Source organism: Podarcis melisellensis (assembly GCF_964234715.1).
Source record: "Podarcis melisellensis genome assembly, chromosome: 8".
In the NCBI taxonomy this organism is placed as follows: Eukaryota; Metazoa; Chordata; class Lepidosauria; order Squamata; family Lacertidae; genus Podarcis; species Podarcis melisellensis.
This window is the reverse complement of record NC_138540.1, coordinates 35,531,562-35,548,946: the sequence shown is the minus strand read 5'-3', so window position 1 is coordinate 35,548,946 and position 17,385 is coordinate 35,531,562. Positions and strand designations below refer to the sequence as shown.

General features: G+C 40.2%; 1 protein-coding gene across 9 annotated transcripts in view; it reads left to right on the top strand.

Moving 5' to 3' along the window:
- Positions 1-541: 541 nt before the first annotated feature.
- Positions 542-17,385, top strand: part of CHD9 (chromodomain helicase DNA binding protein 9) — a 71,935-nt gene continuing 55,091 nt past the window's right edge. For 6 of the 9 annotated variants that reach the window (XM_081923969.1, XM_081923965.1, XM_081923970.1 and 3 more), the window contains exons 1-4: positions 543-704; positions 8,865-8,967; positions 10,861-10,952; positions 15,002-16,595. In XM_081923969.1, the coding sequence (XP_081780095.1) occupies positions 15,165-16,595 (1,431 nt within the window). In that variant the 5' untranslated portion in view covers positions 543-704; positions 8,865-8,967; positions 10,861-10,952; positions 15,002-15,164. Of the gene's footprint in view, positions 705-2,454; positions 2,620-8,864; positions 8,968-10,860; positions 10,953-15,001; positions 16,596-17,385 lie in introns of all 9 variants that reach the window. The other 3 variants (XM_081923964.1, XM_081923967.1, XM_081923962.1) reach the window with 3 other exon arrangements.

Sequence of the window (17,385 nt, the reverse complement as noted above, 5' to 3'; positions counted from 1 at the left end):
TCCTGCCCCCTCTCTTGCAAAGTCCTTTGCCCCGCCCACTCCCCCCACGCAAAAAAAGGGGGCGGGCAAAAGTCTTCCCCTTTTTCAACTCTCCCCCCGCTGCCAACCACCCACTGACTCCACCGCTCACCCTGCCTTCCTACCAATCAGCGAGCGGGTGACAAATATGCAAATACAACCTCCCTCCTCTCTTACCTTATACCACCCGTAACCAACCACCACCTCCCAACCGCCAACAGACATACACGCGAGCCCTCCTCCCCCGAAAAAAAAGAAAGAAGAAGAATTAAGTGTCCCCTCCCCGGGTTGGCTGGGGTCGCGGAGCAGGCGGTTGGCGGCGCGCGCGCGGCTTCCCTCTCCCTCTCTGCCCCTGTCACTTCCCCTAGTGAGAGGGAAGGCGCGCGCGAACTCGAGAGAGAGAGAGTCCGTGAGGAGAGAGGAGAGGGAGGGGGAGCGGAGGCGAGGGCGGCTCCGCCAATAGGCTATTGGCGGGCGACGACGAGAAAGGGAAAGGGGAGGGGACGGGGGAGTCTCGGGGTGAGCAGGGAGAGGGCGGGGGCAGGGAGCGGATCACGCCGCGTCGCGCCCCGCCCCCCTTTCCCCTCAGCCACCGCCGCCGCCGCGCCACCTCCTTGCCTCAGGCAGGGCCTTTGCCAGCCTGCCAGCCACCCGCCCTCCTCCTCAGGCTCAGCCACCGCCACCCGGTAAGCGCTTCCTTCTCTTGCCCTCCCTCAGGCAAGGAGGCGCTGAGGGAAGGAGAAAACCCGGGTGGGCGGGAAAAATTAGGCGGGGTGGGTGTTGGTGGTGGGGTGGGGGGAGAGAAATGGGGGGATTCCCTGAGGAAGAGGGGAGTGGCCGCCTCCTCGCCCACTGCTGCCGCCGCCGCCGCCTCCCTTGTGCCACCCTTAACCACATGGAGGAGGAGGACCGCGAGTCCTCTCAGGCGGTGGCCGCCGCCGGGGTCGAGCTGTCAAGCCGAGGCGGGCGTGGGGCATCGCCTCAGACGCCACCTCTTCCACACACGCGCGCGCGCAAAAGGGAGAGAGAGGGCGAGGGAGGCTGCCCTGGCGGGCTTGGTGAGTACGTGAGAAGCCGAGGCCCTGCCGTGCCTTGCCCTTCCGACACGCACACCCTCTCCCTCATCCATCTCCAGGGACCGACGCGGCCAGTCTGAGCCCTCTTGCTGCTCCCACTCTGCGTTCACACGAGGAGGAGGAAAGGCGCAGCTTGGGCCTTGCTGCTGCCGCCGCCGCCGCCTCTCTTGTCACACCTTCTCTAGCTGTCTTTCCCTCGCTCTTTCTTTCCCCGCGTCCTTTCTTCGCTCTTCCCTCCTACCAACCCCCTTCTGCCTTCAGTTTCTTCCTTCACCAGTTTTTAGCCCAACACTGTTTAGGGAAGGAAGTCCTTTTACTTGTTGGAAGTGGGGGGGGGGGGGGACTAATGAGCAATGATTGCAACCCTCTTATGCCACACAGACACTCCATGCTCTCCATTCTTCTTTGAGTTATCCCTGGCTTTACCTCCATATATATATAGTCAGGTGTATATTGCCTACAGCATACCTATATAGTGCTATTATAGCAGTATCCCTCTGAATACCAGTTGCTGGGGATTAGGAGCTGGAAAATGTTATTGCCCTTATGTGCTGCTTGTGGGCTTCCTGTGGCCCCCATGAGAACAGAGAGCTGGACTAGATGCAAGGCTAAATAAGGCCTCCGGTCTGATCCATCAGGGCACTTCTTACCTGTGTTTGAGGTGTATAGGGTAGTAATGACAAAATAAAAAAATTCCTTCCAGTTGCACCTTAGAGACCAATTGGAAGGATATTTTTTATTTTGTTTCGAATACAGCAGACCAACACGACTACCTACCTGTAACTAGGGTAGTAATGAGCACAGATCACTACCTCCTACCCAATATGTGTGTGTGTGGTGTAAATGGTGGGCATGTGCTTCACATCAAATTTGGTGATGTGCTTTTTTTCCTGAAGTGGGTGTCACAGAACATCCAAGTTAAAAGGTAGAATGCCACTAAATCACAGTTGCTGGGAGGGAGAGAGGGCTGTTACTTTAATGCCCTGTTTGTGGACCTCTTGGAGGAATCTGATTAGCCTCTGGGAAACAGGTGCTGGTCTAGATGGGCTACTTTAATGTTTCTGCAGGGATATGTTTTGCATGGTGAGGAGGTCATTAGGGTGGTTTGAAGTAGCTTCCTAATCACCACCCCACTTTCCAACAGGTTTGAGAGTAAGGTATACTTCTTCTCTGTTGGCCTTGGATGTAGTTGGCTGCCTGCTACATTGGTTGGCAAACATTGTCCTCTGGTCATATCTCCAGATCAGAAAGTCATATATGCATTTTACATACTCTCACATGGTCTTTGGTGCCTGCTTCTACTACTGGTAAATTGGCAACTCTTCTCCATAAAATGTATTTACTATCTTCTGCTTGTCAGGAACTGGGAGTCACCTGGTACTCCAGTCTGTAACACAAGACCCACTTCCAAGAACCCATGCAGTCAAGAGGAGGGGCTGACATAAAGGGGCAGAGCTCATGCTTAAGGGTTGAAGCCATGCACCCCAGGAGGAAATGGAATGTTAAGTAAAATGCTGTGTTTAAGGTGTGCTATTTCTTGTGCTTTTGAATCCTCTGCCATCAAGCAGCTTCACTCTACACATTGTGCTCCATGACCTGTTCACCTACCTTCTTCCTTGCCAACCCAGCACTTTGATGTCATTGTACAAAGGAGGAGAGAAGCACCTGGATAGCCTCTGCCCAGTCCTGGTGGGCTGTGCAGCTATTTCTACCCCCACTCTCCCGTCTCTCATGGCTTGGAGCCAAGCATAGGGATATGGGGATACAGCCTCAGAACAAATGGGAAGAGTCCTCTGGACATGTACATTGTGCCACACTCAGGCTTGCACTGTGTGAAGGGACAGTAGAGCTGCATAGGGAGACACAGCTACCAAATATACCCATGGAGTTACATTTTAGCTTAAAAGTGGTCACTCTCTCTTACATCTCTTTTCCTTCTGAGTGTGTGCTGTTCCACCCACTGTATTCTCCCTGCAGACAAATAATTGAAGGAGGAACAGCTTTTCAGTAGTGCATGGTCCAAGCAGGAGGAGGCTGCTTCTTTTCACAAAACAAAACAGCAGTGGCATCTCTGCCAGGGCCATCCTGAGATTGGATCTCCAGCCCTGAGCCACCTGTTGAGGACCAGTGCGCTATTGTAATAGAAAGGTGGTCAAAAGGTGGAAAAGTGACTTACAGCTTGCTAGAAAGTTGGAATAAATGCATGTTGATTTCAGTTGCGGGGGGGGGGGGGACAGAAGTGTAGAAATTTAGTATTGGAACACAATATAGCAAGTAGGGTTGAGACCAGTGTGGTTGAGAATGTTAACAGAAAGTTAGAAGAAACTTCTCAAAATGAAGGTAGCAGCCCCAGTGCTCATTTTTATTTTGAGAATTGTACTGGAATTGCTTCAGCACTAGATGGTAGATGTGGTGCAAGTAGATGAGTGCATAATAACTTTTGGATAAAATCGTGTAAAAACATGTTAATTTATATATTTAATAGTGCTTTACCATATTTTTATTCAATATGACCATAGTATGATAAGATTGGATCATTATTTTTACAGATGGGAAAAGCTGGTGTGACCTGGCATTTCTGAACTGAAATTTGAATTCAGGCCTAGGTGTAGCACACTGCTCCATGGATCATCTAATTAGATAAAAAGTTGAGGGAGTATATGGGAGTAAAGAGTAATAACATATTGTAAACTGTTTGGATGACACTGTCTTCTGCTAATGAGGAAGCAGGGATAATGAAGTTGCTTATGCCATTTGATAAAGGTCTGTCATGTAGACCAAATAAAAGGATGAGGTATATACTCTTCATCATATAGACATTTCTGTTGATGGAGGTTATTTAACTGGAGTAATGTAGGGATTCCAGGCTGTAATCCTCATGTGCTAGATACTGACAAAATTTAAAGGGCTTGGAATGTGAGTGGTTTTCCATCAGTAGCATTAGTGTAGTGAAAGTAAAAGTAGTTGGCTGGTATTTATTGGCCAATATTTGAAAAGTCTGAAAGTTGATTGTCCTTGAGAAAGGTTGGTGAATATTGAATAAATTTTCTAGAGGTTCAAAATCCAGGGCAGTCATGTTTATCTTTCCTAAGAACCTTCTTGTATTGCTGCTTTGTAGCTCCACCTGTTGCCTCATGTGTCTTTTTCTTAATTATCTTAGGTTATAGGGTTTACGGACAGTTAAACATTGATATTTCTGACGCTATGTCTTGTGTGTTTTCTTTAAGCGGTAGATTAAACTTTTGCATGTGATTACAATACCACAAATAATATCTCAATCAGATGCACCCATAGGAACATCTTATCCAGAAGAGGGACTGGGATTTTCCTTCTGATCAGCATGTAGCTGCTTCCAATAATAACCACATTGATACTGATATTCTTTCTCATTTTAAATATGTGGAAAGTTCAGAAATGATCATTCTCATGAAATTAATAGGGAATGAAAATACACATTGAAAAAACTCTGTTTAGAAACTTAGTTTGTGACTATTGGCCTGCCGTTTGTATTGATATCTCATACGTAAATGAAAGAACTATCAGTAGTGTATATTGCATGTTGCTACATTAATGCTTGGTATAGAAAGGAAAACTAGACAGATTCATACATTTTTGAAATATATATTGTGTTCAGTAGCTTTTTTGTACAAAATAGTGTAATAGACTGTTTTATTGCTGTTAATCAACATAGAAGTGAGACCTTGCAACTAAAGGGCCTGCCTGTGCTATAAGAGGAGTTCTTCTGTTCAGTGTGCCATTGAACCTCAAATAGGAACCTTATAGTTCAGGTCTCTCAAGGGTGGATGATTTTCTTTCAGTCAAACCTCAGCATTTCATTGCTATATAGGTGGTAGGGTTTTGTAGAGTAGAAAAGGGAATATGTGTCATTTCCCTATTTCCTGCCCTCTCCAAGATACCTGCAATAAGCTGTCAGGGGCTTGATCAGGCTAGTTTCTTCTCCTGCCCTTCAGTCCCCTTTGCCCCACCCCCCGCCTAGCCCATAGTCAACTGAGACCCTAATACTTACGTGTCTCAACTGCTATCTGCCATAGACTTTACTGAAACTCACATATTTTGCTTGGCCTCTGCTTTCAGTTCAGACTCTCTTCTCCCTCTGGACAGAAATAAGAGCTGCCTATAGAAAGCAGTGGTGAAATCTAGGATTTTTGGGCAGCATTATGTGTCTGCTTTCTCCAAACAAATAAAATGTGGTAGCCAAGACAGGAATTCCTATGTTTGCCATATAGTGTGAACCTGGAAGTTCCATCTTCAGACAAGGAATTGTCTTGCTTTAGTATTTCTAATACAGTGCTACCTCGGGTTACATACACTTCAGGTTATAGACTCTGCTAACCCAGAAATATTACTTCGGGTTAAGAACTTCGCTTCAGGATGAGAACAGAAATTGTGCAGCAGCAGTAGCAGGAGGCCCCATTAACTAAAGTGGTACTTCAGGTTAAGAACAGTTTCAGTTTAAGAACGGACCTCCAGAACGAATTAACTCTCAACCCAAGGTACCACTGTATATATAGGCCAAGCATACTGTACCTGAAAGCTCATGGGTTCTTGCTGGTCAGGTTTAGGTAGTTGTTGTTGATTTAAAACATTATTTTAATTTATATTTGCAATGGGAGCTCACCCTGTCATGGGGATTCGAACCGCCAACCTTCTGGCTCAGTGGTTTAGACCACAGCACTAATTGGGAGGGGAAGGCTATTGCTTGTTATGAAATACTTCCATCTCTATATCCCTGATTTGTAAAAGGTCTTAAGAAAACATATCTGTTTTTTAGACCTTGGGTCAGATTGTATAGAAGACAGATGAGTGCCAACAATTTCTCAGTCTCTTAGGAGTTGGATTGCATTATGTTTTCTTCTTTTTTAAAAAGCTTTTTTTCTCAAGTGACAGATGTTTGAATACAAGAATTCTGAGTGATTTCTTAAGGGTTTATCAACTGCCTTGGTTTTGGAATCAAAGTTTAATTGAGTGTAGAGCCTGCCATTTCCCCCCATCCAGGAGTCAGATTAAAATCTCCCCTGACTTTCCACAACAGAAGCCTAAATTTTCTGTTGGTGGCAGTAATGCTAGGATACTTTGCTAATGGTCAATTCATGTGCACTTGAAAAAATACTTGGTAGGTGGAAATAATTTGAACCATTGGAAACCTTTACCTAGCATTCTTATTGTGTGCTAGAATATTAGTTTCCAACTTGTTTAGCTTTTCTGTAGCTAATTTTGCGTTGGGGGTAACATTCATCCTGAAGAACCAGTACTCACTGGCTTAAAAAGTAAATTGTAACTAATTATACCATAAGCAACATGTTAAATAAATGCATCTCCTATTCCGCTTGGAAACTTTACATTTAAGTGTGGTAAGAAAATGATTTTATAGCCTGTATGTAATTAGCATGTAGTATATGAATTATTATAATGAGTGAATGTGTCTGGTTTGGAATAGGAAACATACATGAGGAATAGCTCAGTTGGTAGAGTGTGAGGCTCTTAATCTCAGTGTCATGGGTTCAAGCCCCACATTGGGAGAAAATTCTTGCATTGCAGGGGGTTGGACTAGATGATCCTCATGGTACCAAGTCTAGGATTCTATAGCTAAACGATTTAAAACTCAAATGGATTACAGGGCTAAACTGCCCACGCAGCAGATGCCATGAGGGCCAATTATAATTTCCCCCAAATATTCCAATTGTAAAATCATCATCAGTGATTCATTTTATACCACAATTAGTATTATGTCCTATTAAAAGTGAATATTGACGTGTTTCTCCCCCCCCCCCCATAATTTGGGAAAAGTTGACTAGAAAAAAATGTAGACTCTCTTACTATTTATCTGACTTAACTGCCAGATAAGTGGAATGTGAGTGAATTAGGAAGAATGTTTCTTTGCTACAACAGCTTCCAAACTGGCACAGTGAAAGGTGATGGGATGGGCCTGTTGCTGTCACATGACGACAGGAGGGCTAGCTCTGGGTCCAACGGATTTTGCAATGGCCCAGGTCCACCTCTCTGCTCTGGAGGATACCTCTATCTGCCAGCAGAAGCTTCCCACTAGCCAGGTGCACTGGAACATTCTGATAGAGCTGCACAGAGGGGAACCTCTACCTCATTCAAACTCCCTTCAGCATGGTAGATCCAGGGTTTAGAATGCTAAGTAAGAACCTTCCAAAATTACTAGAAAATAAAAGTTTGTGTGAAAACTTCTAGCCACAACTTGTGGAAATAAAGGAAGAAAGCTGGCTCTTGTTTTAGAACACCATATGTAGACAACTTTACAAGCCTTTCTGTTTTATTCTATAAATGCTACAGACAATATTTCATGCAGTAACAAATAAGGTAACAATATTTCTTTTCTAGTAAGCTTGCAAGTATAATGTTATAGAAACCCTTGTCTTGGTTTCTGAAAAACTTATATATATCATTTAAGAAAAGACCTTCTGGGTCAGATCACTGGTCAGTTTGTTTCTACTTGTAGCTGTAGTCTTAGATTAAGTTTCTAACAGTGCAAGACACTTTGAATATTTTTATCTCAACTGACAGCTAATGTTGGGGGAGTCATTGAGGTTCATTTCATCAGTTAATTTCTTATTGTTTTAAACATCTTAAATATAATGTCAATATGTCAGCAGAGTGAGTCTCACATTCCTGTATTTTCCACTGGGGGTGGAAATAGAAGTAATGTTGATTTACAAAATCAGAAACCTTACAAAATTTTGTTGAAAAAATAATAATTATAAAAATATTACCAATATAATCATTAAACTTAATAAAACAGTAAAAAAAAGCCTATATCCAGTTGTTATTTATTAAAAGCTTGAACCAATAAAAAACAGTTAAGCAAAGCAGAATAAAGCATTCCAGGACCAAGGTACCACTACAGAAAAGGCTGTTTCGTTGGTTACCACTTGTCCAACCTTTGAAGGCACAAGAATCTCTCTCTCTCTCTGACTCATCTGCCTTTATTCAGTAAATAATGATCATTGAAAAATATTGATTTGAAAGAACTGGAAAATATTGTTTGCACCAGGAGCTAATAGCCAGTTATATTTTCTTGCTATCATATGTTGATGGTACATCCTAAGTATTTTGAGGACTAAGCATTTGACTTAGTATTACTAAGTATGGTGTAGGTCTTGGAGAAATTTTGTCCAAAGCACTTGTATTCATGCATGTATTATGTATCTCTTGTATTTTGTGGAGGGAAGAGGAGAGGAAAATTTGGCCTCTGAATTTCCAAATATTTTATAATTTCCTGTTCATATAAACCAACTTTGTTATCATTTCTGAGTGTGTTCAAATAATTGGCTATGATCCTTGCTTAGTTAAGAAAAGTTTCTCACTCTTCTCAGACACACAAATGGGGGAAATAATGGGTCCTAATTAAAGAGCTTGGAATTAGAGGACAGCTTAAGGCATATAATGAATGTCATGTTAAAATATTTACAGATAATATAGATCATAGTATAAGCAAAAGTGTAAATTGTAGTTATATATATTTCTTGAGAACTTCAAATAAATATTCCTGAGGTTGTTATGCATACATACATGATCAATGTTTGATATTAAATATATGTGTATACACACACATTTATCTGACTAGCATGTTATGTATTTTGCATATCACCTCAGAAATACTTATTAAAAAGGCTACAAGGTTATTTGCAGGCTGTTAGCTGTTTTTGTCTTGCAGATTGGTTATGTGATAGCTCTATCTTAACCTTCATAATAATCTGGGTTTTCCCTTTTTTTCTTTCCCAGTTCTTCTGATGTACTGACAGTATTGCTACAAGGAAGTATTTGTGATTGATCACAATGTGACACAGTGTAACCCACCAAAGGGAACCAAGTTTTACACCAAATGGTATGGTGATTGTTCTGAAGCTAGAATGTATTTATCAAGCACCTGTCTTAGAATCATTCAACAAAATGGTATTAATTGCTGAGGTGATTGCAGATCTGTATTTTAACTCTAGTAATGTTGAATAGTGTGTGCCACATCTAGGTGGTTATTTTTATTTGCTAAATGACAAGAGGGGGTAGTTTTAAACTGACTGTCCTGGAGATTTATGGGTCTTCAGTTGCCTCTGCCTAAGCAGGTAACCAAACAGTGTCTCATAGTAACATATCTGATAGAACATACAAATACTGCATCCCTGACATAAACCATGGCTTATGCACATGAGGTCATCTTGTGAACCTTACAGCTGAATGACATGTCTTCCTTGATTACAAGAAGAGGCTCTGGGACAGTATTTCACTGTAATTTCTGATAAAAGGTATGAGGTGGACAGAAAATATATGCTAAAAAAAAATGTAGTTTGATTAATTCATCATATTCTTTTATGATTTTATATGTTATATTGGCTTAACACCAAATCTCTTATTATGCATTTTACTACTATGGAAATTCCAAATCTGCGGTTCTACAGTTCCTATTTTGGAAATAAGTTGTTTGCTGTCAATATTGTTTTAAAAAAAACTTTTTAAAAAGAAAAATAAAGTAGTTTACTTAGTTGCTACTTTGTATGACCCTGCTGCATGAGGACAGCCAGGATCCCTAAGTGTTTCTATTAAAATAAATTGTCATCAAGGCTGTGAAACATAGGGCTTAGAAGGAAGGATGGATCCTGAGAAGTGCAAGCAGGGTGCAAGCACTCTTGCAGTGTGGCTTCCCAACTCCCTTTTCTCCACTGCAGTTATCTGCAGCCCTGAAAATTCATTCATGAGGTTTGGGGGGCTCTCTTCACTCTTACACAGATTCTCCCCACCCACCCTGGCTCCAATCTCTTTACAGAAGGGGAATCTGTAGTGCTCCATATATTGTTGGATTCCAGTGTCCTTACTGGCTGGAACTGATGGGAGTTCAGCAACATATGGAGGGCCAGATGTTTCTCCTCCCTGCTTTACAGCATTGACCATGGCACAGCATTATTTGGCATTAATGCCAACCATGGTTAATTTTAACCAAAATGTGCAAACTTTAATCCTTCTTTAAAATTCATGGGAGGAAGTTCATAAAACCAAAGGGTACTCTCAATCTCATAACCTCTCCTGTTTTTTATTTTATTTAAATATTGGTTAATTTTTTAACCTCACTGTTACAAATACGGTGGAAACTCTACTTACAGATGTAATCAGTTCTGGAGGTCCATCCATAAGTCGATCCGAGTCACTGGTAGAAGCGCCGTTGTGCTTAGGCGCAATCGGCGGCAGCGTACTTCTGTGCATGTGTAGGCGGCGGCCACTTCTACACATGCGGAAATGGCAGAAGCCACTTCTACACATCTGTGAATCACGGCAAACCCGGTATTTACTTCCGGGTTTGCCACGGTTGCAACTTGGATCAGGCCCAAGTAGAGGTTCTACTGTATGGATTTTTCAGGAGACTGCATTTTTAAAAATTAAAATTTAAGTATTTACTTATTTGAAGTTTGTGGTGACAGGACATGTGCCATGATTGAGACCGACTGAAATACAGCTGTTCAACCAATGCAATAATGATAAAATGTGATGCTGCACTAGCACACAAGTTCTTGTTTTCTTTTGTTTTGATCTGAGTGAGTCTGTTGTAAGTTATAGTTTATATTTGTACTTGTGGAATGTTTAGTTAGGGCTTCCAATTTTTCTACTTTTAGGCTGTGATGTATTTCAGATAGCATTCCTAAGCAAATGTATGGTATTTGAAGTCAACTGAAGTCAATTAGTTTGAAAATTTGTGGTTTTCTTTAATACAGTACTGTAATTTGTCTTTCAGATCACTAATACTAATGAATTATCTTTTGGGGGTCAAGGATTTCCTAGGATTGTGTAAGACATTTGCAATGGAAATGCACTTCATATTAATGGGTAAGGATTATTTTGATTATTTCACCAAATTTAACAGCAAATGAAAGACCAACAAATTCTACCCTATCTGACCTCTAAGCATTGTATACAACTTCTGTCCAGTTATATTGTGGTTCTGCCAGGTTAATTGTCATCTAAACAGGTGGTTTCAAATTACCTATTTTTCTACCATGTCATTGAATTACAAAGATGACATATATAGATTCCTGTGGGTAATAGATAATTTGTGTTCCTGGCCTTCAATATTTTCCAGGGACAATTGGCTAAAGTAGGAATCGATGTTGTATGGTCTCTTTTATGCAGTTCAGTTCACCAGTAATTCCAGCATGGAGTAAACTAAGGAACTGGTTTTTTATCTTGCATTCTTTGCACTGATAGATGTGGATATTTTCTCAAATTTCTCGTTTCAGGAAACTTTCAGATCTTTCAGTGCAGTGGATGTAAGTTGAATGAATTGATGCTAATACACTTACCAAATAAAAACAGGATTTTTAAAAAAGGCAGAATCATACTTCCTGAATTTTAATGCCTTTTGGGAAACACACATGTTCAAGCAATTATTATCACTGTTGGACATTAAAAGAGTATATATGATTAACTGATAATCCTCAGAATAGTATGCTTTACACTGTCTTCTTAAAATTCAGGCTTCTAAGACTCCTGTGCTCAGGCAATTCCAGTCTCTCTTTCTTACACACACACACACACACACACACACACACACACACTGCAGATTTTCCATGGCTATTCACGCTGCATGTGTTGTGAAAAGGGGCACAATGACTGCAGTGGGAAGGAGTAGCCCCCAAACTCCATTGAACTTGCAGAAAATCTTCCTTCATCTCATTGAAGTTCCAGCTGAAGTAAATGCCAGTGATTTAAATAAAACTTGATTCTTAAAGTTTGCTCTGTGTTACTTGGAAGTAAGTTACATTTGAAATTCCAGGAAAGTTATTTAGGATAATAATGCGTACTTTTGTAGACTGAAATGTTAAGCAATTTAATCTTGGGTAGAATTCTCTGGGATGTTGGAGCAGATGACACTGATAAATCTTTAGTAATTTGGATTTTGTGGACTATTTTGTTGGTGATGATTTAGCATTTTAAATGGAGTTTCCATCCTGGACCTTGTATAAATCCTTGTAACATAGGAACTTCAATGATAAATGCTGTTAGCATTGATCTATATTTCTTGGAACAGTTTCATTGTTTTACATCTCTGCAAACAGAGTAGTACTTTCAGATAGTAAGTCCATACTGATATGCATGCCCAGTTTGCAGGTAGAGAAAAAATATTAACAGTAAGGTCAGATAGAAATGAAATGCAAAAAATACAGTGTGGTATTCCATGACCTCGTTCAGTTAGTGCAAGGACAGCTGAAGTTCCTCTCAGTCTTCTTTCCCCATGTGCCCACTAAATCTGTTCCTGGGGCTCCCCCAAATCTCTGGAATAGATTTGGGTAGGGTGCCGGCAGAGAGGAAGGGGTACAGAGCCATTGTGCAAGCGGAAACTTTGTGTTAACAGAACAAATGCATTGGATACTATCCACAATTGGTGATAGTTATGTTAAAACTTAATTGTATTCAATATAACTACAGTGGCAATGCATGACAGCAGTAGCTTCAATTGGCTAGATATTTCTGGATTAAGCAGAAGTCGGATGGCCATCTGTCATGGATGCCTTAAATGAGATTCCTGCCTTGCAGGGGGTTGGACTAGAGGACCCTTGGGGTTCCTTCCAACTCTACAATTCTATGGTTCTATGGTCTTGGACTTGCTTATTTGCTTTTTTACATATGGTTAACTGAAAAGCCTTAAGTGACTGTACTGAAGTTAAGGGGCATTACTTTAGTCAAGAGCTATGAAAAGGATATGCTGATATAGTTTGTGGGTTTACGTAGGATCTGCCATGGTAGCCAAATTAATTGATATGGTCAGTTTTTGTGTTGCTGCAACATAAATTATAATGCAGAAATGTTAGATAATGTGTAGAATGTATTATGACTCTACCTGAGGTGGAAGATTGAACAATTATGTTAAATGATTGTATACATCCTCAAAATGTGAGTAGATTAACCTGATAAATTTTGAAGATTCCCCCCCCCCCCGTAAAACTGCTTGAAAGTTCAGCAGCTTGGTAGGGATTAAACTATCAAAAACCTCCACTTATCTTAAGATCAAAACAATGTCACAAAAATGTATCAAACCAAAGTTTTCACAGGGCCAACTCAACACCTATGGGAAGCCTGCAAGAACAGCATTATTTCCTTGTGATTTCCAGCAACTGCCTCCAACAGTGATGGTAGTACATAGCCAGCATGGCTAGTAGCCATTGATTACTTTACCATCCATGAATTTGTCTAATCCCCTTCTAATACTGAACTGAGTCATAACAGTAATGTCACTGACAAACAGAAACATAAATAGTTAAAATCCAGTAATGATCCTCATTATCTTGAAGTTTCAGATCATTGCAAATAAAATAGATTTACAGAAACTTGTTATAGCCCTTTTGACGACAAATTAACAAATTCCTTGAAAGAATACATTTTTAAAAAAGTAAGAAGCTGTAATAAATCTTATTTTAAAAAGTAGCATGAGCTTCCTGAGCTCGGATTGTCATATCATTTACTGAGATGATGGGAGGGGACAGCCTGCAAATATAAATAAACTTTATAGTTTTAAGTATGATGTATCAAGGAGGAAATCAACAGAAAGACACTGGCTATGTTCAGACATCATATTAAACCATAGTGTAACATGATGTGAATGATCCTAGGCAAGCCCACATTTTCTCCCATCTGGTAGGAATTACAGATTCTGGAGGTTTAGCTTTTGCTTAACAAGTAGTTTCATCAGACCTGAAAAACTAGGTTTACAATGACTTTTTTCAAACAAGCCACATGGTTAATTTGACATCATTTTTTAGAAAGCTAGCTTGTTTCAACAAACTGTAGTTCAGATTAACCAAAGGTTAGAATTCTGATCTAATGCTAAACTGTGGTTAAGTCAAATCAGAAGAGAAAGCTTATAATCTCCTACTTGCAAATGCACTTAAAGAGGAGGGGGAGTGGCAGGGATGGTGATGTTAGGAGGAAACATTTGAACCTTAAGTTCTTTCTCATCGTGCTATACCACATACTTCACATTATATATTGGTGAAATTTACAGCTCATTTATTTTAGAGCAGTCATTTTAAAATCCATATTGATATGGTTGAAGATTGTTTGGCAAGCACTGTGGAAGCCCTTTATATGATACTTATGATAACACAGCATTACATTCTGTCAACTTGTTTGTGTCCCAATAAACCATGGTGAATAAAAATTAATATTTTTGAAGCTAGTTTTTTTAAAGATTGACAGATTTATTCAAATATAATAAAACATCAAACTCTACAACCATCTCTTAAAATTGAATCCATGATTGTCAAACATTTAATTAAAGGCTCCTTTTCTATGTAAAAGAATGAAGTGGTGGCAAAATAATGTTATGAAATCAAGTGCTGTAGATATGACACAATTGATTGTTAACTGCATGCATACAATGAGTAGTTACACTCTTTTAACCAGATAGTTACTTTCAGTATCATGGACAAACACAGGTTTTCCCAGTATCTACAAACCCTTCCTTCTGAAATGTTCTGGGCATTTAACTGAAGATTAAGTTATCCTGCTTTTGTCTTTGCTTTTGCATATGGAGGTGACTAGAACTCCTTAATAACTGCTCCCCTAAGCAGATAAGATTTCTGTGTAAAATGCATGACCTGAGATTTCAGCTTGTGTTCCTATATAGTAAAAAGGTTACATGTCTAATGCAAACATATGTATTGTTATAGCAATTGATTAGTGGCATGCATATTCAGTAAATATATCAGAAAGTTGGAAATTTGGGTTCACATCAGTCCATCTGCAACAACATTTCTGTATTTTAAGTGTCACATGACAGGAGACAAAACATGATTTGGGGGCGGTGGTGATTTAAAATACAGCCCCAGACATTAATATTTTATAGTAACTGCTTAATTGCTTTTTTCCCTCTTGCCTAGGGTATTTTAAACACTTCAAGACATTATTTCTTCAAATGTGCTAATGGATGTGGACATGGCTTAGATAAGGTGTTGAACACTGCAAATTCTCTGTTGCTGTGTGCTGCCGAAAGGCTAGCTGACTCCATTTGGAGTAGTATCAAACTAGCACAGATATATCAAGATGACAGATCCTATGATGGACTTTTTTGATGATGCCAACCTCTTTAGTGATACCTTAGAAAGTTTGTCTGATGATGCTTTTGTACAAACTGGACCTGTTTCACTTGTTGATGAATTGAACTTGGGTGCAGAGTTTGAACCTTTACACATCGACTCATTAAACCATGTGCAGGAAACGCAAACTCAACAAAAGATAAATGAATTTGGGCAGCTAAATCAGTATGATTCATTGAAACTTCAAGTAAACCAGTCCTTCAGCAGCCCAGCTGAAAATGTTTTATCACCACACTCTGAGTTTAATTGCTCACCCATCCACCCCCAAAGCCAAACCAATGGGATGTTTCCTGATGTGGCAGATGGAAGCCCAATGTGGGGACACCAAACTTCTAGCAGTGTTTCAAATCAGAATGGATCCCCTTTTCACCAAGGTCGTTCACAATCTATGCAGCAGAACAAAAGCTTTGTAGCACACCATGATTTTGCCTTATTTCAGGCCAGCGAACAGCACCATCCGTGTGCCTCATTGCAGTCGCAGCAAAACAGAAATGGCATCAATGCAGGAGAGGACACTCAAAGTCAGTCAGAAAACTTCATGGAGGTTAATGTGTCTGTTCCACATAGAACCAGTGTTTCTCATGCACCTCAAGGTGCTACTCTTTCAGACTCACAACAGTCTATCTCTGTGCAGTCATTTTCTCAGACTGCAAGTGACTCACCTCACTTTTGTGGGACTCAAGACGGAAACTTTGATGGACACTCTCCTACTATAACTCCATGCTCTGTTAATACACAGTTTTCACCTTCTTATTCCTACTCTAGTAACCATGTTTCTCCTACCAGTCTTCTACAGTCTTCGACAGCTCTTTCTGTTAGTCAACAAACTCATTCTCTATCTGATTTTCCAGAGAGTGATGCCTTTGCTCCTCAGATAGGGACCAAGCAAGAAAATACAGATAACCTCCTTAACTCAAGTCCATCTTTAAATTCAAATAATTTCCATGTGTTGCATTCAGCACATCCTCGGGGCAGCTTCAGTGGTTCAAAACTGTCTGCAGTGAACATTAATTTTTCTGCCCCTGCTGGCTCTGGTCCTCAGCTAAGCTATTTCAGTGATCCTATAGAAGGCAATGGTTTTTCGTCTTTGGATGAGAACTTGCTTCATCAAGTTGAATCTCAAGCTGAATCATTTACGGAACTTGATCCAGAAACTCTCCTTCAGGAAGATCTCCTTCCCCAGTTCAGTGAATCTACATTTGTGCAGGACAGCTCAAGTAATGAGTTAGAACACCACCTAGAACGCCATGTTACCCCACAAGTGACAGAGCCCTCCCACCTTGTTCGGACTCAGTCTCAAAATTGCAATCATCCCTGGTATCCTCCTAGTTCTAATCAACACCTGCAAGAGCGAAAGCGTGTAAATGCTCAAGGGCAGGTAGGTAATGCTTTTCTGGGAGGGTTATATTTTGCTATAGCTAGTTCATTTTTACCTTGCTATTAGTCAAAAGTAGTTAGTAGTTCAACCAATATAAGGAGGCAGAACCATAATCCATTAGAAAGAAGAACTATCCTGAAGTATCGGATCCTGTTTAAAAAGGGGGGCGGGTTGGAGAGGTTTTTATAACTTTTTGGCTGTTTGAGATGGAATACTAAATAGCATTTAAATCTTAGTTCTAAATGCGTTTTGCACACTTCACTTTACAGTGTCTTCCATCTCAGAAAATACAGCATTCTGCCATATCTTCCAAAATTGAATACACATTTCAGTTTGTTTCTGTACGACTTGGCAGACTGTTATTTTTGCTTTCATTACTGCCAACTGTTGAATTTTGTGGTATAAACTGGAAGAAAAAAAATTACAAAAAAGTGTTGAGAAATAAGCTTTATAATGCTGCTTGCTTTGTTTTTTCTCCCCCATCTCAAATTAATTGAAGTTATAAAACACCTTTATGGTCTTTTTAATAACACACAGAGGTATGACTCTAGCTTTGAACATTGTTGCCATGAAGAGTTGTATATATAACTATTATTGGTTAAATTAATAAGCAGAATTGAATACACACACACACACACACACACATATATATATATATATAATGTAACAAATATTAGCAATATATAATATTGATGGAAATACTGGATTCTGTTTTTTCTATTTATGTAGGTGGCTGTGGATTTTAATATTTTATTATGAGAACCTAGTATTTACTTTGAAAACATTTTGG